Source organism: Falco naumanni, chromosome 1, assembly GCF_017639655.2.
Source record: "Falco naumanni isolate bFalNau1 chromosome 1, bFalNau1.pat, whole genome shotgun sequence".
NCBI lineage: Eukaryota > Metazoa > Chordata > Aves > Falconiformes > Falconidae > Falco > Falco naumanni.
In genome coordinates, this window is record NC_054054.1 from 7,580,083 (window position 1) to 7,607,186 (window position 27,104).

The 27,104-nt window shown below is 35.4% G+C and overlaps 1 protein-coding gene across 3 annotated transcripts in view; it reads left to right on the forward strand.

Moving 5' to 3' along the window:
• The window catches only part of INTU (inturned planar cell polarity protein), a 55,637-nt gene that overhangs the window by 23,197 nt on the left and 5,336 nt on the right, over window positions 1-27,104 (forward strand). For all 3 annotated transcript variants that reach the window (XM_040613173.1, XM_040613267.1, XM_040613086.1), the window contains exons 3-14: window positions 158-243; window positions 7,111-7,314; window positions 11,997-12,115; window positions 14,673-14,762; window positions 15,323-15,400; window positions 16,162-16,351; window positions 20,478-20,531; window positions 21,766-21,828; window positions 22,855-23,076; window positions 23,642-24,064; window positions 24,606-24,703; window positions 25,434-25,623. In XM_040613173.1, the coding sequence (XP_040469107.1) occupies window positions 158-243; window positions 7,111-7,314; window positions 11,997-12,115; window positions 14,673-14,762; window positions 15,323-15,400; window positions 16,162-16,351; window positions 20,478-20,531; window positions 21,766-21,828; window positions 22,855-23,076; window positions 23,642-24,064; window positions 24,606-24,703; window positions 25,434-25,623 (1,817 nt within the window). The remainder of the gene's footprint in view (window positions 1-157; window positions 244-7,110; window positions 7,315-11,996; window positions 12,116-14,672; window positions 14,763-15,322; window positions 15,401-16,161; window positions 16,352-20,477; window positions 20,532-21,765; window positions 21,829-22,854; window positions 23,077-23,641; window positions 24,065-24,605; window positions 24,704-25,433; window positions 25,624-27,104) is intronic.

Sequence of the window (27,104 nt, forward strand, 5' to 3'; positions counted from 1 at the left end):
GTTGCATGCAGAAAACATTTACTTGAATGTTATAAAGACAAAAAAAAAATGATTTTTTGAAATGACATGTTAATTTTGAAAACAAAACACTCTTTGGCTTTGTATTGTAGTGTAATACCATCTGACTTTCTCATGTTCTTGTCTGTTTTATCTCCAGGAGATGCTCTAGTTGCTGTAAATGATGTTGATGTGAATTCTGAAAACATAGAGAGGGTCTTGTCTTGCATTCCAGGTCCTATGCAGGTATGGTAGTCAAACACTTATTCCAGCTGTCCTCTGTAAAAATTAATGTTGTTCATGCCTTTTTTGCTTAGGAAACAGAACTTGGGCAGTCCATTTCTTAGAACTTCCTCATCTACTTTTTGGACACATTGGTTGACCAGTCAAACTTTCAGAATTTAATTCTAGTCAGTTCTGTGAAAATAAGTAGGTGCAAGTGACTCAACTCAGTGTCCCATGAAGGGATATTGGGCACAGTCCAGCTGTTACATACTTTATTTGTTATCAGCCAGTCAGAAAGCCCGTGCGACATTGTGCAAGAGGTAGCAGCATACTTGCAGGTTTAGACTAACCGTAACACCTGATTTTTTTTTTTTTTTTTACTGAGTGTGAAAATCAAGGCATTCTATACTTGCAGAATTCTGAGTATACATGTTTCTTTATGAGAACTAGTACATACACATGTGAAAAATCAAGCTTTATTACTTTTCTGCTTAGAAAACAGATTAACACTTGCATCACAATTCTTGTTGAATACAGGGAAGTAACTCCTTTGAGACTTGCACAAGCTTTTAACCAGTGATAGTTGTAGTTACAGGCTAAGATGGCAAGTATGGTTGCTTTGACAGTTATTATTTTGAACACTGATGTCAGCAAATGAAGGACAAGGAATGTAACATTGATGCCTTGCTCTTGGTGGGTAATATGGCTGGAGATGTGCAGTCTGGCAATAGGATGTATGAAGCAAGATGTTGATGTCTAGCTTAAAAATAAATATGTCAACCACAGAATAGTAGTGGCTTTTTTTGTCAGTTACTGTTCTTAAATGCTAATAATTACTATGCAAATAGTTTAATAACATAATTATCTCTTCATCACTATGAGACTCACAAACCACAAGAGAGTAAAAAGAAGCCTGAATTAACAAGTAGTGCTATTAAAGATATTTAAGAGCATGTAAATGGAGAAATTGATACCACTTTCATATTTAAAAAGAAAAATAAATTATTGAGTATTTAAGAGCTTTTATATTACTTTTAAGATCTTGTAAAACCGAACAGTGATGAAGACCAATAGAAGTCAGTAATAAAGATTGATAACAAAAAAAACCAAAAAAAAATTGAGAAAAAAACCCCCAGCAAACAAACCTGACCTGCTGAATAATACTTCTTCCTCCCAAACATACTGCATATATCTTCGCTTCTAGCTGAATAATTTTGGAGCTATAATGAATAATTAAATAACTAATAAAGGATTAGACAGGTATTTCAGAATTAAACCAGGAGAGTGTTAATTTCCTAGGATGTTGGTAGCATAAAATTATTTTGGGTTATTCTGCTTAAATCCACTTCCTGGTGGATAGGGTGACAAGGTAAATGTTGCAACTTAGGTATGAGATGGAGCAGGTTAAAATTACAGTGTCTCTTACAGTATGTTTGTAACCTCTTGGTAGTTTTTCTTCAAGTAGAATATATGAGGTGATAATAATAGCAATGTTTTACTGTCCAGAGATAAAAAGAAGTGGAAATTTTAGGTTTTGTTAAACATGCTTCTGTTTGCAACTTACATAGTGTAAGTGCCTGTAGAACTACATCTGCCACTGCAGTAAGATTGAGTACTAGTATGTCAGTTTAGGAAGCATTCCAAGATATTTGACAGTATGAATCTTGCCTAAGCTACCAGAGTTGTGGTCAGGTGTTGGCAGAGCTCCACGGTAGAAAAACCTTGTCTTGCCTGCCTTTGACCAAATATGGAGTTGCTGTAAGTATTATTAAATACAGAATGATTAAAAAAACAGATATTATATTGTTTATTTAATTGTATCCTTGCTAGATTAAAGTATATGTATTACTTGTTGCTAAAATGCAATGCAACCCTTTACATAGTAGTTACTTTTAATGCAGCATTAATGTTTACATTGTCAGTAAATCTGTCAAGTAGACAGCGATTACTTGAAATGTATACCCATTTGTCATGTTGGCTTTCCAAAACCTTTTATTAAAGTGCAATTACTCCTTTTTTACTGTGCAGTTTAAGTCAAGCCAGAAGAGTGATGGCTGAAATAGACCAGTGGAGAATTTAAATACAGAGTACTGGGTTTTTTTGCAGTGTAGAACACTGTGTTCATGCTGCTGAAGAAACAGAGGGTTGTTGTTTCTGAGATCTAGTGATAAAGCCAGCTGTTACATAAGCAAAATTGTTAATGTATTCATCATACATTGCAAAATAGCAAAAAAGATGCAGTTTAAAGCCATTTTACCATGGTTATAAGTTATTTACATAAGCTAAGTCACTGCTTTTCTGGATTTAGTGTTAAAAATTACTGGAAGTAATTTAAAAAACTACCTAGATTCTCACAGTTGCAGTGTGTGGCATAACATCTCTCGTTACTGTATTTCTGGAAGTTTGCTTCCCTTACCTCAGTTTAGGCAAACAAGCTTCTAGGCATGTAAGGGCTAATTTAGTGTATTTATTGAGCAGTAGAAGTCCAAATGCAACATCAGATTTTGGTTGCTTGGTGTTTTTTTTAATGGCAGAACTGTTTCTGTTTGGATGCTTGCACGTCACCTAATAAGGTAGTCCTTGCTCTGATTAAAGCATTGGACATCTCATTTAGAAGTTCTGTAGCCATCACTGAATGTGACAGACCGAAGCATACCCCTCAGTCAATGCCTGAGATAGTATGATAAAGTTATATTCTGAAGTTTATACAATATTACATTTCTGTAATCAAAATATCTGCTTTTTCCCAGCACCACAAGACAGAGAAACAGAATAGGAGGGGGAAGATAGGCCAAAATAATGTATTTTTCCTTATCCCAATACTTGGAAGTTGCAGCATCATTTTACCTGAAATTTTCTAAAAATATTCAGCCTGAGGCAGAATCAGAAATTTCAGACTGAAATTTTGAGTTACAGTTGTGCAAAGCATAACCACATGGAAAACGGAGACTTACAACAGGAAATGGTGCGCAGTCTGAAAAGGCAGGCAATGCCACCAGCTCTGGCTATAATAAAATCCATATTCTAAGGCATACAGCTTTCTTGCAGATAAACAGAAAGCATGCCTTTCTGGGTCAGGCCAACAGTATAACTGCTACATTTCCTCTTTCATACTCTCCTGGTTTTGGTTGGGGTAGAGTTAGTTTTCTTCTTAGTAATTGGTGCAGTGCTGTGTGTTGTATTTAGGATGAGAATAATGTTGATAACACACTAATGTTTGAGCTGTTGCCAAATCAAGGACTTGCCTGTTTCCCGTGCTCTGCCAGTGAGGAGGTTCACAAGAACCTGGGAGGGAGCAGAGCCAGGCCAGCTGACCTGAACTAGCCAAAGGGATAATCCATACCATAGACCAGCATGCTCAGTATATAGACTGGGGGCAGTTGGCCAGAGGCTGCTGATCACTGCTCGGGGACTGGCTGGTCAGTGGGTGGTGAGCAATTGTATTGTGCATTGCTTGTTTCGGGGTTTTTTTTTCCCCTTGGGTTTTATTCCTTTTGATCCCCCACCCCCCCTTTCATTACTGTTATCATTACTCTGTTTTCTTTCACTTACTAAACTGTTCTTATCTCAACCCATACATTTTGCCTTTTTTTTTCTGATTCTGCCCATCCCACTAGGGGAGCAGGGAGTGAGCAAGCAGCTGCATGGTACTTAGTTGCTGTCCAGGGTTAAACCACGACACTTACACTGACAAATGTTTAAATAAAGGGTATTAAGAAACAATATAAATACAGAGTGACCTTCCCATCATACTTTTCGAGCTCCCAGCCGTCAGTAGTTAGGGACATGCTGGGTCACTTAAGGTTTGTACCTTCTTTTTTAATCTAGTTCTTAAAATTTCTTTCACTTCCACAGCTTACTGTAGCAGTGATTTTTGTAACTAATTTGTCTTACGTTCATTTTTTGTTTTCAAACTGCCATCTAATTAAGTACATTTCACATCCCCAGGTTCCTGTGTTATGAGGAATAGTTAACTGTCCATGTCTTATTCTTTATATCATTGCATGCCTTTGGAGATCTCTGTTGTGTTCCACTTTTGCCACATCTTTCCTAAGCGGAAAAATCCCTGTATGTGTACCTCATGGTCTGCTGTTATTGTCACCTTCATCTGTGCCTTTTTGCGGTTTGATTAATATTTTTTTGAGAACTCTTCTAAGTCTTAAGACTATGTGAATGCTATATATTTATAGAGTGGAATATCAATATTTTCTGTGCTTTTCCCATTCTTCATTTTATTTCCTTTTTTGTTTTCTGCTGTGCTTTGAACTGGTTTTCTTTAGGAGAAATGAAATCAAAGTTGTGAAAGATTTCATAGTCAGTATTTACAAAAGGGTACTTCAGTAGTCACATATTCAGTCGGATCCTGTGCACTGCTCAGGACAAAGATTCATTTCTCTTCCACAACAAAAAAATAATAGTTTTTTAGGGTATGTAGAAATGTAGTCTTTTGGTCACTTTCTATTACAGCATTTTCCAACCTAGATGGTCTTTTTCCAGTATTTTTTTAGATTCAATTTGGGACAAAAGTAGAGGGGAACAGAAAATGTCATGTTTCAAGCTGTTAGAATCAAGAAGATTTGGGAAGGAATATGTAGCCAAATTGTGGCAAGAGATCTTTCTCAAAATACAATGACTTCACACTTAAGCTGTGTGGTATTGCCTACAGGGATGCAGGAGGCAGCATGGATGCCTACAGGAGGAGGGAGAGCTGAAGTTCTCTTTGGTCCAATTTGTTTTGAGCTCTTGCTTGGAGGGCCGTATGGTTGTGTATCTTAAAACAAAACAGACTGAGCTGGTTTTTTTGAATTGAGAGACTAAAATATAGACTGCAGCAAGAATTACATCTGTGCGTTGTTAGTGTAGAGACTGTAGCTTAAGTCATGAATGTGTCCACAGATGAGATGTAGTGGAAGTTAAGAGAAATAACTATTGAGCCTTGAGGAAATCTGCAAGAAGTTAAACAGGGTATGAGGAAAATCCTCTGAAATACATGCAGATGGCATGGCAAAGAAAGAGAACTGAGTCACAGAATGCTGGAGAAGAAAATATATATCTATAAAACTGTGAACAATCAAGTTATTGGGTCTTTAAAAGCCACTGCTTCTTAACTGGATGTTTCTGCTCCTGGAGTCCTGTTAACATGCAATTTAATGAATTGAAACTGAAATGACAAGGAGAAAGCAGGGGATGAGTTACTGTCGGAAAAGGAAGTGGTAGCACGCGGTAGGAGAGCAGGATCGAGTACAGCGCTGTTCCAGAGAATGGGAAGAGAAAAAAAGCTGTTAGCAGCCAAAAGAGGAGAGGAAAAGATTAATGAGAAGTGTTGGGAAGGAACAGAGGGGAATGGAAAGATGGCAGTCAGTCACATAAGTGTTGTAGTTGGAAGAGCCAATGATGGCACTTCTCTCTGATCTAGTTTGACAGGCAGTGGGTGTCTTAAAGCATCATTATTTCGTGCTGGCACTCCTCTCTTAAGTTTCTGTATATACATAGGCAATTACAAAAATGTAAATTATTTGGGTTTAAATGTATAAATTACCTCTGCTTGGGCTTTTCAAATATAAACCTTATTGGTTGCATCAATCGTTAGGCTAAACTTTCACTGACTTTTAACGAGAAGCAGGATTTGGTGTGATGTATTATGTTTAGAACTTCCCAGTCAATAGGCATGTTAAAGATACTTTAAGGCAGACAAACAATCTTGAGTAAAAACATATGAAAGAGAGAACTGAGAGCATGCCTACTTAGTCCAAATAGATATATGTTCAGTCACTTTGAACAATGATGAAAACTAAGCAAGTAAACCTATTTATTCTCCTCAGAAATTACAATTTTATGTTCAGTCAAGGGCTAGGTATTTCTCACATATCCTTCTTTCATACTTAGGATGAAGTGTTCATTCACAAAAAAACCCCCACACCACTCTTTCATAACTGCTGAAACAACAAAAGTATTTTTTGTAAGGCAGTGTTCATAAAAAGGAGGTCTGTAAAGCAAATTGTGAAACATGTTTCCACTAGGTTTGGATTTTGTGTTGCTTGAGAGCCAGGAAATATGCATTTATTCTAAATTTCCTGATCTTTATTTGGGAAATAAGTGGCAGTAAACATCATATAATTTTTTGAGAAAATAAGCTTGATCACCTAAACTTCAAATTATTTTTTAAGAGAGAATGCTTTGTTTGTGCTTTGATTTTAATTGTTTTTTCTTCTGAAGACATAGAGCAGCAAGTGATGTAAACAATTTTTATGCTTCTTGCTAGTTGTGCGCAATTGTTAAATTCAGCAACAAAACTCTTATTTGCTGACTTTACAGTTAAAAAAAGAAGGAAAGTTAACACAGTGAATATGTTGGCAGATTGAAAGAATTGCTACTCTGTTACAAAATAAGACTTTTGCAGTCTAATGTAAATTGATTTTCCTGTGCAAATATACCTGTCAGTGCAGTCAAAAAAGCAAATAAATGCTCATGAAAGAGTCTTGAGGATATATACTTATGAAAGTGCTGACACTTTGAAAAAAGTCAGTGTGTGTTTCAAAAGCATTGTAATAAGTTTTGTGTTCAAACAAACCCAGAGCAGTAAGTATATTTTTCCATTCTCAAAACCCTAAGAATTAAGTATGAAAACACATAAACCACATGCTTACTCATATGGTTCATAAAGCATGTAATAGCTGGCTTTGTCCTTAATAATATATGGTTATGTAATGCTGAATATATAATTGGTTTTCTTGAAACAGCAGGAATTTTTGAATGCTTACATCTTTATCAGTAAAGCTAAGAAAGTTTATAATCTCTTAAAGGGCTCAAACTGCATCTGTTTCATCTGATACTAGAATGTAATTGTAATTACAGCCTCATTTTCACAATAATTAATTATCTTAATAGGTTAAACTTACATTTGAAACATCAATATTTGAGCCCGAAGGAACTTCTCAGCAAAGGTATAAACGGGCACAGTCAAGTATGAACAATCTTGTTCGGCTCTTGTGGGGAGAAGATAGTACGGACCTTCAACAGGCTATACAAGACGTGCCTCACATTGTTATGTTCCTCACACTGAAACTGGACTCTGAAACATCTAAGGATGAGGTATGTGGCAAACGAAATAAAACTGAAGATGAAGGGTAACAATTGACAACAGCAGCTGTCATGTTTTTTTAACGTAAAATTCATAAACAAAAATTGCTAATCATTTTGAGTAGGGAATAGTTTGTAAAAATGTCCAGAATTAAGGCCTGAAATTCCAGGAGGGGGAAAAAAAATTACCATCGCTGCTGACAAACTCGTAATTGGACTTGAAATCACTTCAGTGCTGCTGAATGTCTTTACATAAAGAGCAGGGTAGAGGTGTTAAAGAGAAAGCAGAGATAAATTCAGAACTTCATTATTGTCTGTCAGATGCTCACTGTGATGTTTTCAATACACTTCTCAAACTTGAACTATCAAATCTGCCTCGTCAGAAGAATTTTCCCCAGCAGGAGCTGTTGGCAGTCCGTGTCCATAATCCATCTAGCTCCTCCTGTTTTGAAATGCTAATATGCCTTTTCTTAGGGGACTCTTGCATGTCGGCTGTTTGCAGTCAACTGTTGATTCTTGCTTGGGCCGCATTTTTGAGCTTCTGAAGTACTTTTCCTTTGTCCAGTAAAGCTTCCTTTCACATTTCTTTCCTTTTTGTGTTCTTCAGAAAAATTTTGCCAGTCTATGTGTAACTCATTAGGTTTGTGTAGGCGGTGGTCATGATGTAGTCATAGCTACAAATACTCCACTCAGAACGCAGGGGCGCAGAACTGTGTGGAGGGCTGAGTCTGACCTCTTGCCCAATCTGAAAATGACAAATGGACAAAATGGACTTTTTAGGAACAGGCTTTTGGAAAAAAGAGTCTTCTCTTCTGTAAATTCTCCTTAGATTTAGCATAGTGCCCCAGTGATCTTGTATTATTTATGACACGGAGACATCAATTGAAGCACAAGTTTTGCCAGTCCCCAGGGACTGGGATGGCAGGACAGTGATGGAGTGGGGGGCAGAAATTTTGCTTTCTCTCCCCTGGAATTAATCCTTAGATCCAGTTCAGTGCTCCATCCCTTCTCTGAGATGTCTTTATATTTTTTGATACCATTTTTCAACTGACAGAAGTCTGTATTGCTCTGTTGATGATGAGTAATAGAGAAAAAGTGTTACACCTACATGTAATGGAGTTTACTTTTATCTTCTGAACTGGGAGGACTGGGGAGGACAACCCTAGAAAATGACGTGATATCATAGTATCATGTAAAAAATGTTGTAAGTTAGCAGAGTGAAGTGGTTGAAAGCTAGGAAATGACAGATTTATGGCCACTTGTGCAATAATTCAGCCCTTTTGTACATATGCATCACAACATTGTCTTAAGTATTCATTTTTTTCTGAAAGATGCCTGTCTTGTGCAGAGGACAAGATGGACAGATGAGTGTGTGTAATTAAGGCTTATTAGGCAACTGTAAATCCAGTACTTCATGACTGGAGTACTTTGCAATATAAGTCATGCTCTTAACATCATAGTTTTAAGGTAGTGTGTGCTTCACTGCGTATTACAGCAAGATCTAACACAGTAAGCTTTGGCTTGCAGTTCTTTCTAATCCTGTTTAAGAGATTAAATTGTTTTTCATGGGAAGTACCTTCAGCAGAAATTAGTTTATACAAATGAGCCTTATAATTATTACTTTTTCTTTTTTCAGTAGTGTTGCAGCTAAGCAATGTCTCTCTTTCCTACCTGGAAAATGCCTCCGTTAAAACATATGATACTGCAGTGTTTTTTTTGCTTTGGTATTTGCATACAACAAAAATGAAAGGAGCTCATTTAACTGTAAATTAAATAAACTTAAGATGCTTTTATCCAGGTTTACTTACATACTGCAAATAGTTCTTTTTTTCTTCAATTCTAAGTTTGTAGTCCAAGACTGCTCTGTTATGTGGATAGAACAGCTATGGACAATCACTGTAGACTTAGACCAGTGTTTTATTGGTCACATGAACTTTATGAAATATTTAAAAACTAATTATTTCAGGGCCTCTGGCTCTTCTGTTGGTAGGTAAATAGATATGCAAATGGATAATTGCCTTTCCTGCACTTCAGAGTAAATGGAGTACTGCTCTCTTGCCCAATTGTTTCCTTATACTCTCCCAAGAAACAGGATTAACCCTGATCGTTGAGCAAAGGTAAAAGAGGGATTGTAATGCACTTGTTCTCCCTTCATACCATGGAATAATTGTTTCCTGAGAGGTCTTGGCAGTTATGCAGCCCTAAATAGTCTCTAATGTTGGGACGTGCTTTGTTGGTGTAATCCAGCTCTTTATAACATTTCCTAACAAAAGAATGCCACCTTCTTCAAGGCATTTATCTTTAATTTCATTTGGTGAGCAGTAAGCGACATTTCTCCTGTGGATGTACTGTTTCAAATTTAGTTTACAGTAGTACTTCAAATTAGCAGTGAAGTTATTATATATCTAAGCCATATTGCACACTAAAAATATAATGAACCTTTACTAAGCTTCTTTGCCCATATCCAAAGGAGGCATGGTATGTAGATCACGTCTATGTTAACAATGGCAACTAGAACTAGTAACTAATTCTTGCACTTGTGAACTTCTGGCACCCAAAAATAGAATTAATGAGCTCCAAGACTTCTGAATTCTATCTACTGAACTACAAAGGAAAGTAGTATCAGAAATAATTCAGGATATGTGCATGTGTGTGGAAGATGCCCCTTACGATAATGGTTTCAGTGAGTAAGGTTGATCTTGCCTTTTTTTATGTTTTATTTCAAGGCAGGTATTATGATTGTAACATATGTTATTTGTACCAGCATACAATGGTAACATCTTTATGTGTTAGAACAGGTTTTGATGATACGATGTCTTAAAAGGAATAATGGTCATATCCCTCCTATGTGATAGTATTCCTGGAAGCAGGTGTTTAGCATATTTGCAAAGTAGGTATTATGAGTACTTGTTAAGATAGCTTGGTTCATACAGACACTGACTTGTACTGCCTGTAGCGTTTCTCCCTGTTTTTATAATTTCTGAATTGACCTTTATAGTTGTCTTTCATATACTGGGTTTTTTTAAATCTTACATATGATGCAACTTAAAGCCTCTTGTCAGTGCATTCTGTTTGAACATTATAGGGTTTTAGCTGATCAGCACCATTTTGACACAATTTCTGTCAGTCATTTCTTATGTTGTCAAGACTGTTCTAATTATTTTTTAAATGTTATTTAGGCTCAGTTTGAGAAATTAGTAAAATAAACATAAAAAAGGGAAGCTGTTTCATAAGCCTTTAGTTTAGGTAGTCTGTCCAGATTGGGGGTTTTCGGGTTGAGGCAGCATTTACACTTTTTAAGAAATGAACTACTACTTATTTATTACTTCCATTGTAATTGGCCTATGAACTTTCGCCTTGCTCTGACAACAGCTGCTCTTGTATGGTGGTATGAGCTGAACCTTGCAAGCTCACATATATATGTGTGTGTGTCTATATTTATATATATATGTGATACAGCTGTGACCTTTTGTTACAGTTGTCTTTTCTTCCCCTGGGAAAGTGTACAGATAATTCTCAAATGAATTCTGTGTAAAGGCCCCACTTCATAGTGAGGAGAAAAAAAGGCTCTTTCTAACCCTTTGTAGTGCTGTAATTAGAAAATGGCAGGGGGTTTGCCAGTGAGGGATTGATTCAAGAAAAAAAATAATCCTTGTCACTAATGAGTACTTAAAAATAGAGCTAATTAAATTGGATAAGAATGAAGAGTTGCCAGGTCCTTCAGTAATGAAACTTTACATTCTTTTAATCTTGATGAAGGAAAATTTTCTAGTGGGTGTTGGTGCTGGCTGTGCTTAGTGACATAAATGGGAAAGTTAAGTCATGTCTATGCTTCTTTTGTTTGTGTAGAAAGATAATTCACTATACTCTTTGCACTGATTATGCTTAATGTTACATGCATTATTTCTGGCCCATCATGGTTTGGCAGAAAGCAGTAAACATGAGGGAATCATATGTTTGCTTATTACTACATTTTTATGATTGTGGAAATAATAAATACAAGATTTTTGAAAATAATTTTTAAAAAATATTTTAAAGAACTGGCTAGAAAAAGAAAAATAATTGCCACAAATGATTCTCTCTACTGATCTTCAGTTTAGAGATGACTTTTTTAAGAGTTTGCAGATACAAATGGTCAGAGGCTTGGTGATAAAACTGTTAATGGTGTACATGTTGTTTGCGTATATAGCTCAGTTATGTTTTGTGCCATACATGTAAAGCAAATTAAGTAGGGTTATATAGAGAGATTGGAGGCTTTATATTATTGGTTTTAAAGATTTAAACCACAATACTGAAACAACCATACAAACACTAGATATCTCTTGAAATCAGATTTGTTAACAGTGTACTTTAAGCTCTAAAAGGCAGTGGCCATACTGTTTGTCATTTTATGTTTCTCCATATAATAATGATTCTAAAGAAGTCCTACTTTCCTATAAAATAGAAAAGTTAAAAATGTCAGAAATATTCATGTGCATTTTAGACCTTTCCAGTATGCCAGTGGAGACCACTGCTTGCTTTTACCATGTGAAAGTATATGGTAAAAGCTTTCACAGTTAAAAAAAAAAATTATGCCAGAAAAAAAAACTTTTAATCTTGTTAGCTGTGGGGTTTGGGTGGAGGTTTTTTGGATTTTTTTTGTGATTTTTGGTTTTGTTTTACTTGCTTAACTAACAGCTTTACTTTCTTCACAGCAAGAAATTCTTTATCGGTACCCCATATCAGAAGCATCCCAAAAACTGAAAAATGTGAGAGGAATATTTCTCACACTGTCTGACATACTGGAAAGTGTTACTGGTACCCAGATTATCAGGTAAAGTATTTGAAATGTAACATATTACTACTTTTATTATTTTATACATATGTGTAGAGAAAACCACGCATGGGTCATGCGTCAAGTTCTAGACAAAACAGGAGTGACTCTGCCTGTTAGGCAGTAATCTTTTAACTTGAACAGCGTGCCTGAAGTTGGACTGCTCAGCCCAGGTGTACACTGATTTGGGGGAATTCCTTTGTCATGGGTGGCAATGACTAGGATTTTTTAGTTCAGTGAAATTGTTTTTAGGTCCCTTCTTAGACCTCTTGAAACATTCTTACCTAACCTGATATTTTGTGGCACTGTACTATGGCAAACTGGAAATTCTACAACAGCTTCAACAAATTTTAAAACAAATTTTTAAAAGATAAAATGTAATTCAGTTAAATTCATGAATGCCTGCTACTTTTAAATTAATTTCATTTCACATTCAACTTGGAACATCTAAAAGATTTTTTGATATCTACAGACCAGGACTCTAGTAAGAAGTCTAATAAAAAAAAAAACCACTCCTGAGTTTCTAGAGCAGCATAGGGGTGGTGGAGATAGGTCAGGAGATTATTGAATATGTAAAGGTAGATGGTTTTCTGATGGAATAATTAGAAGTGAGATAGCAGGTATCACTTTTCCACTTCACACTTCTTCCCATTGAGAATCAGTACATGAGTTTGCAGCTCCTGAGGATCTCTGGCAAGATTTCCTTCAGCACATCAGTGCCTCCTGTGTAAGACACAAGACCTAGATGGGTATAAAAAAGCCAAATGCAAATGGGACTTCAGGCCCAAAAATACACAGTGCAAGCAGTAGTGAATGTCATTGGCAATAATAAGGAATTCCTCAAAAGGCAAAAAGCCTGTTTGATATATTAAAGTTCGGTTTTCCACTGATAAATTTTTCCTTAAAAGGAGCTCTTGAATATTTTTGCTTACCAGAAAATTAATACTGGCTAATTTACTTTTGTTTACATTTGTTTTTAATTTGTTTTTTTCTCAGACTTGTTAGTATCCTGCTATTTTGAATAAGAAGTTTTAAGACTGCGCTTTAACCATTCTTATAACTTTCCAGTTAATGAGTTCCTAAAAGTCATGTTAGCAGCAGGTATCAAATGCAGGCTTTTGATCTTTTGCATATACCAGTATTTTAATGCAATGCCACATTAATTAGCACTGAGGTATGTTAACCTCTTTTAAATGTTTATGCATTATTATTGTCCAGATTTTCAAACACATGCAAATGGCAAATCAATCTGTTATTTTTCTGCTGATATCATGGGTACAGATCATAAAATAATACAGAAATCCATGATAGCATAGATTCACCTTTCCTGTTAAGGTTCTCAATTTCCCATTTTTGAGTTCTAGAAATAAAAAGGCACTTCTGCTGGTTTCTGTGGACTGTCTCATCTCTTCCAAAAACAGAATAGATAGTCCTCAGCTCTCCTATGAAGCTTTTTCTGTCAGAAAAGTAAATCACGATTATTGTCTGCACACGTATTGTGTGTCTTTTGGGATGGGAGATGTTTATTTCTTTATAGTTAATTACATTATAAGTATGTGATTTGTTTTGTTTGGAAAGCACTTTTGGTTACGTGAAGAATAAAAATTTTCTGGTGACCTGTGGAAATACTAAGGTATTTCTTAACTAATGAAATGACATTTCTCTTATTCAGTACCATCAATTTTATGGTATGAGAGAATCGGTGAAGCAAGTTAATTCTGGAGCCATGTCCTAAAAATTAATTTCTTGAATCTTTTCAGCATAAACTTAAGTTATCCTTCTTTCACTTTGCAGCAGTGTTATCTTGTTATTTAAAATCTCTAACATGATAGTAAGAGAGGTGGGGTTTTGATGTAAACTTAGTGATCAGGATATTTACAGACCTTGGTTTTAGCAGCAACCAGTACATTGAATCTGATAATCAGGTGCATAATGTGAGCTTTACTGCTAATTAGAACATTGGGTCTAATTCTGTTTCATGTTGTAATCCACTCTGTCTCTACATCTTTCTGGGACTCCTGAGCCTTACAGAGCAATTTTCTATACAAGGAGATAGCATAAGAGTTCAAGCTTATGTTTATCACACAGGTGATATGTTCAAATACCTCTTGAGCTTGTTGTCAGAATGTATATAGAGTCTTTTTAAATGATTTTGTGAGTGACTGCTATGTTCAGAACTTTAATTAGTACCTCCAGTTGCCTCAATGTGATCTGAAATGACATTCATTTTCTAAGTTGATTGTATTAAAAGCTAGGCAGGAAGACCTTTAAAGAGCATCTGAATCATTCAGAAGATGACTGTAGCTCTTCAGTAGTGGCTGTTCAACCATTACATTTGTATACTTGAAAACATTACTACTGGCGTGATCTGTTTGGAACAGGAATCAGAGTCTTTGAGTTCTAATTAATACAATTACCTAGCCCAGCTGCATGCATGTGATTATACATGAGCACAAGACTTTGCATACAAAATACTTTTAAATCATTCTGGCTTATAGTGGTGGTCTTCTATAACTTCACAGTGTTAACAGAAGTACTTCTGGTTTAATTTTTGTAGTTCCTCGCTCTTCTTGTGCGGAAAACTGGTTCAAGTTGTTTACTGGAAAGAATGTGATAAGTTGCTTGTAATTGGCCTTCCTGAAGAAAAGTAAGTTTGAAGTAGAATGGTTTGTTTCCTTTTGTGTGTCCTTATGTTGTACTCTTGTATCAAAAAAAGCAAGACAGGGAGGGCTTACAATGTACTCTTTTTACTATAATTATTTTCTGTACCTGTGATCCCACTATTTTGATTGACTTTGCATCTTTTATATATCCATTGTTACAGTTCCTTTTACTTTCTTCTAAACGGAATGAGGTCTCATAAGATCTCAGAAATATGTGTAGGCTAGAAAACAGTAATTTTGAGTGTTTGGTAAAGTCAGGTCCTGATTAGAGACTACCGAATAACAGCAGTAATATTACATATTTATGTGTTCTAGGAGGACCTTTTTTTTTCCCCCTCCTTTTCCCCCCCCTCCCCCCAGCTTTACTACTGTCTGTGTCATCATGGGCAAGTCACTTGGAAGAAATCTTTTGTGCAGTCCAGTTAAGAATTTTTTGTTTCCACTATATCACTATTTGAGAATAGAGCTTTTCAAAATATGACTACATTTAATCATAGTAAAAATGTTATAAACATAGCTGTACGTTTGAATTTTTATTTTTTAGTGTGCCACTTTCTCAGCTGAGGAACATGATTGAAGATGTTGTCAGGACATTGAAATTTATGTACAGTTCTTTAGACAGGTGAGTTCTTTCAGAAGTATTTTTATTGATGCTGATTGAAAAATAGCATTAATTTTAATGCTTACATGGAATTTCTTTGCATGTTTCTTTACACTTCTGCAAAAAAATGGAATTCTGTTCTTGCCTTTTTGTGTCAGTCTCAACACTATTAAGACTCTTTTTAAACAGCCTTTGTTACTTCAGAAAGTTTTGTCCTTAGATTAGGTTAAATCTAAGTCACTGTGGTTGTCAACAGCACTCTGCAAATGTTATCCTTTGTGTTAAAGCACCATCTGTAAAATGTACATATGAATCAGTGTTGTATTTTTAATAAAGTAAACACTCCAGAATTCTCAACTTCATTTGGCAGAGTAGCTGTCTTTCTCTGCATTTGGAAATCACCCAGAAAATTTTCAGTGTGACTATAACCTAAACAAAATTGCCAAGGTAGGCTATTCGTATACTTGCTTTCAATTCAGGGTTAAAGTGCATATGCCATAGAGAAAGAAAAAGAAAGATGTTAATTTCCAAAAGGTTGAAGCTGATCATTGTCTCATCTTCAGTTGGTCTAAGACATCTATGGTGCTTCAGATTTTTTCTTTGTTTGTAGGTACTGCCTGGATATGGGCCTAGTGGGATTTTTTATATTTAAAATGAATGTTAAGAAAAAAAAATCTAAATGTAGTATCATGCTCTAAAGAGACTTCTGTAGCACAGAGGGTTATATAAACAAGCTACATGTGTCTGAATGTTATTCTAACTTGGAGTTCATGTTTGTTCAGTGCTTTTTGCCAGGTGGAAAATGTTTCTTGCCTGGATCATTTTTTCAACCTGTTCTTCCAGCGTGCACTTCAGCCTACAAGACTCAAGTCAAATGCCAGCCCAAGTGCTCAACACTATGATACCTGCAGTGCATTATTCTTAGACAGTCTCCCAGGCTTGCGCTGGCTGACATTGCCTCAGGAAGTCAAGGTAATGTCATTTTTGGATCTTTCTAGAAAACCTTGTATATGGAAGGCCAAGAAAATTGATGCAGGCATCTTCTGCTGTTATTGTGTAATTTACATAAGTGCTTTGCCCGTCCCAGACCACCCATTTTCTATAGGATCCTTTATTTAAGAACTACACAATCATTTGCGTATTTGGAACTACACAGTCATTCCCACAGGAAACACTGCTGTCATGAGTGTAGTTTGGTGACTTTAGGAAGTCTAAATCTATGAAGAGAACGTGATGACAAAGGAATTACATTTTATGTAAAAAAAAAATATAATAAAAAATATATATACGTGCATACCCCACAACCTCTCTAACAGCTAGCATATGCAGTAGGGAAAGCAGCCCCTGGTATGTAGGTTTATGTTTGATTTTGACCATTTAAGTATTTTTCTAGGTAGAAAATATTACTGCAGAAGCTCATGCATAACTAGTAATTTAGGAGAGTTATAAATGCCTGTTGCAGAATCAAAATAAATACCCATACAGCACTTGTTTGACATCATATAGGTACAGCTTTTCTGCACCATTTCACTGTCTGGTTACCTCCCAATCAGAAATCGGATTGTGCTTTAAGCAGTAGTAAGACAAAAGCTAGATCACAGTAAATAGCATTATAGCTTTCAGTCTTAAACCTTCATCCTTCATTTTGATGACATTAGGAAGTTAAAATAGGGATCATTAGGATAATTAATAGTAAAGTAATATTTTTAAATAAAAATAATAGATTTTATACATGTGATGCATAATTTCTGGCAAGTCTTCTGTGGTTTTTCACATACACCTTAGAATTGACATTGTTAGACCAAGATAGATGAAGGTGATATTTCCCCGATTTGAAACAATTGTAAAAATTTTTGTACAAGAGAAATCAATCCTAAGGAGATTTCAGCAGTGGAACCATACTGCTGAACATAGCAGAGACCAACATATATGGCCTTATGTGGTTTTGTTTAGTATTTATGGTATTATTTGGAATTATATATCTATTTCAATTCCACAAAATGAAAACTGAATTCAGATTTAATTGTGCAAAACAAAGTCTGCAACACGGGTTGCAACTAGAAAAACTTTGTCTTACTGGGGGGCAGATTCTGTAACACAGTTCCAGCATAGTTTGGGTCTGCACAGATAAGCAAATCCTAGTAGTTCGCAGACAAGCTTATTATAATACCTTTTATTAATGTAGTAAGTTCTGTCAGGTGAACAGGATACAATCAGCAAAGGATGTACATAGAGGAAAAAATTTATGAAATTACATTTACCACAAAAGTTGATAGTTGTGTCTCAGGTACAGAAAGTTCCTCTAAAATGTTTTTTCTTGTGTATTTTTTTTTCTGATATGTATCCAGATCATCTTTTAATATATATATAATTTTAAAAAAATGTATTATTAAATAACACAATTGTGTATTTAGAAATGAACCAGAAGACTTCCTTTACTCTTTCATAGAGCTTGTAGTTTCCAATATTTTTTTTTCTCTGTTTTCATGTTACAGTTTGCTATAAAGTGAGTTAGCATCACTACCTAAGGGGTTATGTGTTCCATGTAAAGCATTGCTAAACCCTGTTTTGATCTGACAGTAGGTTCAGTTGAAGATAACTGAGTCTTGCTAGGTGAAGTTTCCTGCTTTATTTTCAATTATACTGGAAGTACAGAAATCAAAGTGTACTTTCAAGACATGGTGATTGTGAAATGATTGGGTTTAAGTTTCCTTCGGGGACTTTTGTGTGGCACAGAGTACAGGAAAGCTCTCTTCCCTGCCCCCCCCCCCCCCCCCCCCCCCCCATTTTCTTGGTTGTCTTAAATGAAAAGCTCTATTTTTGGAAGACAGTATAGTCTGCTTGGATAAATAATGCATCCACAAGAAATTATTTTATAGAGCGCTAAAGCAAAAATTTAAGCAGGGCTGGTAATACAAGTACCCTGGCTATCTCCTGGCTTTTTTTTTTTTCCTTCCAATTGCTGTAATCTCATCAGTATTCATAGTTGTTATTCCATTGTAGGTTTTACTAATGTTTCTCATTTTAATCCCATAGAGGGGTTTTTTTTTCCTAATTGGGTCTTTAGCCTCTTAGCAAAATAAAGTTAAAAATGAGGCAAAATGAGGCTTCTTTATTGAATTTGTAGCAACTTGAGGTAGAAACCATCTCACCTTCTTTTAGAGCTATTATATAAATTACTACAGTTGAGGTGCTACTCCTGAAATCTCCTTATTATTTAATGGGGAATATCTGGTACTTTAATAGTAATTCAACTACTGAGCTTCAGCTGTTTACTTTAGTATTAGATGAATCATGCCTTAAGACTCCTGTGGCTTCATCTGCATTACCTATGAAGACAACCTGAAGTGTAAGGACTAGCTCAAATAAAGAATACCTGCACTGTAGGTATTTAATGAAATGCAGTGTCATTCAAGGACCTAAGCATATGACTAAGTAGCTAACTACTGTTTAAATCTGCTGGCCTTTACTGAGACAGACATACTGTAAAAATGGAACACTTCTATGTAGAGCAATCATTTGACATATCATATAAAACCTCTAATATCTGTGATTGCAGTTGAGAGGGTAATTTTCCACACATCACATGTACTTAAATTGCAGTTTGGTAATACTTTATATCTTGTCCTTCATTCAAGAAATGTTAAATATCAGATGTTGTAGTAAGGCACAGTGGACCTGTTAGATTATCAGTCATTTCACTTGAGGGTCTAAAGTGGATGAAAGAAAGATTCACTGCATTTTCATTCTCCATCCCCTTGAATATCAGTGCATGTAGGATTCATTTTTGCCTTTGTGATCTTGAAATATTTCCAACTTCATAACAAGGATGTTATTTTTCATATCGTGTGAAGAGTTTTTTGCATACCATATTAGTCAACACATGTATGGCAGGTTTTGCAAAATTTCACAGGAAAAAAGAAGTTTCATTAAGATGGAATGATGTTTAGAATATATTAGTCTTGTCATGGTAGAGGGGTTTTTTTATGATTATTTGCCATGATTTAATGCAAATGAAGCAGCTGGGAAATTTTGAACTGAGAGTTTTCTTTCGTGGATATACCCAAAATATTTGTAACTATTTGTATCAATTACACTTTGCTCTCTACTTGAGCTTGCATATTGTTTCTTTCTTGTAAAATTGTGGGGTTTAAAGGGATTTAGAAAACAACATCATTGATATTTATAATACAGACTTAGCTTTCCAAAATTGTCTGAGATCATCCACATTTTCCAGAAGAATTTTGTTGCAGAAGATGAAACTTCCAGTTAAGTTTTGATGAAGATCTTTATTAGGAATATAAAACAAAAATTGTCAGTTCTTTATTGGGCAGAAAGCCCTTTAAATTTTAACTGGGGAAAAGCTGAGAGACTGGTTAGTTGTCAGCTGCCAACAGCCTCACTGACATTTCTCTGTTTGAAAATCTGGCTATATTTCAATTAGAAGCAGCCTGTTAATAGTGCCCGAGAAGTTTGTAATGATGAGGTTTAGGTTCTTTTCATGAAGTAGCACGTTTATGTCATGAACTTCAGTGCCTAGTACCATGTTCTTTAAAGGAAAGTATTTTAAGTAAAATGTATATTAACAATCACTCTTGTAGTTAGAGAAATAAGCAAGTTTAAAGTAGTTTCAGTAGAACAAAGATAATGTGTGAGAGAGTTTTTTGGCAATTTCCATAGAGGCAAAAACTAAATCCATTGTGAAAAAGGTTTTTCTAATAACTCAGCTGGATACAATAGCTTGCCAGATTTCAGAGTTCTCCATAGCCTTCAAGGGGTAGTCTCTAGACTTCATGTTTTAAAGCATGCTGAAAGAGTGACATCTCCTTTATACCAAACGGTGCGTTCAATACAAGCAGAGAAATTTTACAGTTTCAAAGAAGAGGAAAATACACAGAAATTAAGGATTTTTCTTTAAATCTGTTGAATAGAGGTGTTCATGATATTACTACTGAAAAGCATGTGCAAATTTTTATCTATTCACTTTGTACTTATGAATCCTAATCTTCTGAGACTAGCAAGATAGAGTGAACTATGCTATTATTGTAAGTTACTGTGTTGGAAATCTCTATTAAAATATACTGTTTAAATATTTCAGATGGAAATTGACACAGCACTGAGTGATCTGGAAGCAGCTGACTTTGCAGAGCTGGTAAACATTTTCTTTTTGTTGTTTGCATTGCACTGTATCTCTTTACCTTGGTGTCATATTCAGTAGTTTAAAAAAGCACTAATTCCAAACTAGTCTACTTTTTTTAATCAAGTGAGAGTCAAAGCAAAAGTATACTGTATTATTCTTGTTTTAAGCTTAATTTTACCCATTCTGTTTACCTGAATTTCTCTCCATGATTAACATTATAATTGTTTTATAACCCTACAGGGGTTAGTCACTGAAAAGCCATGATTTACTATAATTTAAGCCCATGGGATGTCTACAAGGACACTCTAATTTCAGCATAGCTGATAGTTGTTACATTTCTTTTTTTGTATAGATAACTGTCTCCTTCCCAAGCAATTGTGAATAAACCTGAAAACTTATATGGCGCACTAAGAACTTAATTTTCCAGTTTACAGAAAACAATTACAAGTTATGCATAATTTTAATACAGTTAAGGGAGAAGATAGTAATTTACTTGTGTCACTTGCTGTGTGTGCTCTTTACTGTACTGATCACCTCTTTAGCATAACAATTTGGGACATAAGTATTCTTAATTACAAAATATGCTTAACGATTCTTAAAACCTAAAATACAAGGTAGGCAGACATATAGCCCATCTTGCAAAAGAATAAAAAAGAAAGAATCGCTGTAATAAACAACCTGGATGATGATTTACAAAAATCAAATTTATAAGTTGTAGTTTATTGCACAGAAATTGCTTGCACCCACTTAATTTAAAAGACACTATTTCTACCTAAAGGTAGTGTTACTAATCTGAGAGCACTGGGCATCTAGATTAATAGATCAATGAATGGCTATATTTTGGGTAAAATGTCAAATAATGGAAAAAAATGCTTTGAGTTGGATGTTTTACTCTAGGAGGGCCTCTGGTGTCAGTACTTATGCTTCAGCTACTTTGCTGTTAAGAACCCTGAGAATTTGCGTATCTTAAAAATAGTTTATCTACAGATAAGAACTAATCAGGAAATTTTGAGCTGAAAATTGTTAGAGAAAATTGTAGTGACATGAAAATCAATAATAGAGACTAAAAGCTTGGTATTCCGCTTAACTGTTCAGTGTTAACTGACATTGACAATAAGAAGCGGTCAAAAATGAAGGTATTAAATAAGATATTGATTACCATTTGCTGGAATTAGTTGACTTGCATTTAGTAAATAAAATAACAATTCTGAATGAAAAACTATACCATGATTTTTTTTTCTCACAGTCTGAAGATTATTACGACATGAGAAGATTATATATGATTATGGGTGCTTGTCTCTTCTACAAGGTAGTATCAGTGATTAAGGTCTAAAGATTAGGCAAATGCATCTGGAAATCTAACACAGTCATGGAGTAACCCTTTGCAAAACCTCACAAACATAAAAGAATTGTATGATTGCTTTAAATATGTTTTTCTAGTAACAGACATAAAACACAAACACCATAACAGAAAAAACTGAAGTCAGGAAGTGATATGTATCAGTAAGAACAAAATACTTGTTTGAAACTGTCTTACGGGAATTTTGCAGCGTATGATCCAAGGATTGGAGAGGGACAGTAATAAGGAAGTAACTAGAGTCAATTCAAATGTGAGACTGTATGATATTCTAATAGGCGCTTTTTTTTTGTTCGTTGCCATTTTTTAGTAAAGATAACAGGTGATCTATCTTTAGTCTGTCTTTAAAACAAAGATTTGAGAAACTGTATTGACAGCTTTTTTCACTTTGGCCTCATTTGTAAATTTATTTTTATTAAATGTAGTCACTGTATTCAACAGTAAAAAGAGGAAGACAACAGCCTTTGCGTTAAGGAAATGTACATTTTAAGGATTTTATCATGCAATTGTTGTTTGTGCTAGTAGTGTTATGAGACTCAACTATTAGCACAATGGAACTGCACACTGTCTACCATGACAGCACTTTAACTGTAATGCCCTTAGTGCTAGGAACACCATTGTAATGTGTCTTCTTTGGAAATTTTAGTAATTCTAGTGAAAGCACCATATATTTGAGAGAGAATTAAAGCACCTTAACTCTGTAGCTGTTTTGCAAGCTGTTGAAGCCGTGCATTTCCCAGCTCGCCTTTAATAACTTGCATATATGCTGATGTTTTATTTGTTTATATTTCAGTGTTTTGGTTCTTCAGATATGATGCAAAAGCTCAGTGTTAACTGTATATCAGAAAAACAGTCTCTGGCCAAAAAGCTTACAATCTTAATGCATGTGGAGCATGGATATCTTTATATGAAAAGTACTCTTAAGTGGTGGTGTTTTATTTCTTACTGAATACACTTCCTTTTCTGTGTTTAATTAAGGGTTACTTGATTGGTAATCACTTGCCAAAGGAAGATCTTATTGATATAGGTTTATATTGTCGGCACTATTGTCTGTTACCCTTGGCAGCAGAACAGAAGATTGGTCAGTTAGTGATATGGCGGGAAGTATTTCCACATCATCATATCCAGCCATGTGAAGTTTCAAGTTTTACAGGATATAGGGAACCTGAAGCCAGATACTTTTTACTCATAGTTGGCTTGGTAAGTTAACGTTTGCGATATGTCTGTTCTCTGATGCTCTGTTTTGTCATTCTGTGTTGTCTGTCACTAAGTAAGAGCAACATTTCCCATGCATTTTATTTAGCAATTTTACCAAATATTCATATTATAGCTGTCTCATGGGATATAATTCCTCAAGAGAGTAGTATTATTTATACATTTGTAAAGCTTGCAAGTTTAAGTATAAATTCTCATTATTTTTATGTGTCTTCATTTAATTATGTTTTTACTTTCATGATCTGGTATTTTCAGGCAACTCCTTTCAGAACTGTGTTTGGGTTTTTAATGTGAGCTCTTTTTTTTAAAGCAAACAGCTGAGTTTCTAAGTGATAGCTTTTACATTTGCATCATTAACTTAACGTGACAACAGAAAGATCTCCTTGGATGTGATTCAATTAGGAAAAAAAAAAGTAACTCCTCCAGGGATGAGGAAGGAGTGTTGAACGTAGTGCTGTATTTTGCCCAAGTATAATATGAGACATAAATATAACACAGCACGTACTGTATGTTAAGCCAAAGGCTAATGTTGATACCTCGGTATTTACAGAGAAACTTCATGCTGTGTGTCCTGCTAGAGGCAGGAGGCTGTGCCTCAAAAGCTATTGGGAATCCAGGACCAGACTGTATATATGTGGATCAGGTCAAAGCTACGATACTTCAGCTGGAAGGATTAGATGCCAGCATAGAGGAACGGCTGGATTCTCCTTCCAATCCACCTTTATCTTGTGCTGACTGGTTCCTTCCTGCAACACGTGACAGACTGGAGAGCTTGACCACCTCACCCATCCTAAGTAAGCTGCAAAATACTTCCAAATCGGTAACCACTCTGGCAAGCAGAAGGACCCTGTTTGGTGACTCTTCTTTAACGACACGTAAGCCAAGCCCTACAAGAAACAGTGTAGGATCTGACCACGGTAACGAAGGTCCTGTGGAAGAGGAAAGCAGTAATCCACAATCTATAGTGGATCAGGTCAGAGAACAAGGAGAATTGATAAGGTTCTGGTGGGTTGCAGGGGAGGAGGCAATTCTTTTAAAAACTCACTCAAGTAACTATTAAAAAAAAAAAAACAAACAACCAAGCATACTATAGAAGAATAAACCTAAGCAGTCATGAATTCAGTAGAATATACTTCTGTTGCCTTGGGAAGCTTTGGGTCAGCCTCAGAGCAATCACATTTTTTTATTTTATTATTGCTTGTAAATATTTGGGGGTTTCAGTGACTGAAGTGGGCACAGCTGTGTTGGAATCAGCAGAAACAATTGGAGAATATCCCCACAATAACAATGGCGTAAACATAAGTTGTCATAACAAATTGCTGTACAATTGCACAACCGCTTCTAACACATTTTAGTCTAAAATAGGCTATAAATTACATTTATATAAGTTGATGGAATTTTTTTTTCCATTTTAAAAATTATACATTATTTTCCTCATAGGTGATTTGTTGGTTTGATTTTGTTCTTTTGATAGCTGAGTTTTCTGTTAGTTCATCTATCTGCTTGTTTTTCAGGCCACTAGAAAAAAACATACCCTACCAAATCCTTTTCATTTAGGAAACCTCAAAAAGAACCTTTCAGAGAAAGATACAGAACTTCTTAATGCTATCAAGTAAGAAATTATTTTGTATTAAGTATTTAATTTTTAAGGCCATACTTGGATCATTTTTTGGATATGAATTTGAATCTGTTTATGAATAGATCACAGAAGTTCCTGCATAATTTTATTCTAACCAGAACTTTGCTGTGTGAGGATTCTCAAATAGTGACACTCTTAAATGAAGAAATTGATTAGAAAAGACAACTTTCTTAAGTGTGTGTCAGTAGAATGTATGCACGTGTCCCACATATATGTGACCTTGAAAGTTCAAACAGAAGCATTTTTGGGCCACATATACATTTTGTGCCTTTCCAGTAGGTGTACAAAGGACAAAGAAGTCATGATCTTCCCGGTTCCCACCTGTTGCTTGTGACAGCGCAGTCTGCTCTGCTGTTTTGTTTGAGCTCTAAAGAAAGCTTTTACTCCCCCCCACACACACCCCCAACGCTTTTATTTCCCCTTTCCTTTTGGTGGTGAGAATTTTTGAGAACACAAGTGCAATACCTAACTAGTACCATAGTTTTTCAGTTTGTTGTTTTTGGGTTTTTTTAATTTAGCAAGATTTCCACCATGTGGAAATCGACACCTTTTGAGTATCTGTATCTCTATTGTCTGTAACTATTGCAGTCACCAGAAAAACAATTACTTCCTAAGAAACAAAAGTATATGTTGTTTAACTGAAATGCCATTCAAAATTATTTTAGTATTAAATTAATTTTTTATTTTTATTTTTTTTTGTAAGGTTGACTTCTGGTCCTGAGAATACCCTCTTCCACTATTTAACTTTGGAAACGATGCAAGGAATCTTTATTACTCCAACCCACAAAGAAGTAGCACGGCTTGGTGGTTCCATCCATCCTCAGTTAATTGAGAATTTCTATCGTTGCTGTCTTTCAATTCGTTCCGTTTTTCAGCAGTCCATGAGGAAAGAAGTATGGAAGCTTTTGATTTTTTCCTGTTTTTATATTTACATTCTTAACTCAGCATTTCAAGATTGTTTTCACTTCGTTATTTAAATAATTCACTAGCAAGTGTATTTCCATGTATGTGGTTGTTTTTAAAGCTTCTAATACTTTCACTGTTATGGGCAGGTTCTTTCTCTGACCATCCAGCCAAGTACGCATTATGGCTTTCTTTCCCACCAAAAATGCCCTCAAAATAAATACTCCTATGTCTCCAGTATAGTATACTCTTACTCTGTTTCATATTAGGACTGTTGTTTGTAACATAGCAAAAAGTTTCACATGCTGGATTCAGAAACTGTAAGTAGCAAAGGGGAGGGTGTTTAGCCATTCTAATTCTGGGAAGGGATTTCAGATTGGCAGCAAAAAGAAATTCAGGCACTCCTTTTTTTTTTTTTTTTTTTTTACCCAGAAAATTTTCATATGAGCAGTGACTGCGACTTCCCCTCACCGTGCTGTCAGTGTCTCTGAACACTTGGTGTCTTTGGTCTCAGTGCTACTCAGGATTGCTTATACATTTGCCATCCACTAATGTCTGTAATCATTTGTTCACATGGGTAGTGATCGAAAAAAACCCTGGCTATAACAATCAATTCCTTTTAATTATGCTGCCAGATCTCTTTTTAGATTAGCTGGCATGCTGGAACAGACAAGGCTTTTTCCCTTTACAAAGATGGCCGTTTGAACCTTGCTCTAGCTGTGGGCTGAAGCCGATGCCAGCTGCCAGAGCTTTATGTGGGTATTGCTATTTAGATTAGACTTAAAAATAGACAGAACTGATGTCAGCAACTGTATTGCCTTGTGTTTGATTAAAAATATCTGTTTACCTCAAATGGTCTGTCTGGAGAAAGATGGTAGTAGTAACGCATACATTTAAACACTGGGTATAAGAATCCATTTATGAGATACTCCATCCAGATCAGACCTTTTGTGTTCAATGCACACTCTATTTTGATAAAAGTCAGTTTTGTTAATTGCACGGTTGATTTTTATTGTCATTAACTAAAATTAGGGTAACATTTCATCTCTACTAATTTTGTGACCTGCTCAGTCCTTTTGGAAAAGAGAAATAGTTAACTATAAACCTAAGGGGAATACTGTCTATTAGTTGGATTTTTTACATCCTAAAGTGACGATCCAAGTGAATTAAATGAGAAATGGGAAATAACTATACAAACTGAATGAAAGCAGTTTGCAAATAGTAGTATTTTTTCTGAATGTTTTCTTCAAATTACCAAAGAAGTCACTTCTGGTTAGACTGATGTGCCTTGTAAATGATCTAGGAACTTTTACATGTTAGAAAAATAGGTTAATTTGGTGGATTGTTCTGTCAACTTCATATGACACCAGGGTTTGGCTGAGTAGGACTTTGGCAATGAGTCATGTATTTTAGACGCTTCTGTCGGGAGATACAGAAACCCAAAGCAAGCAGAGAGAATACACAAATATTT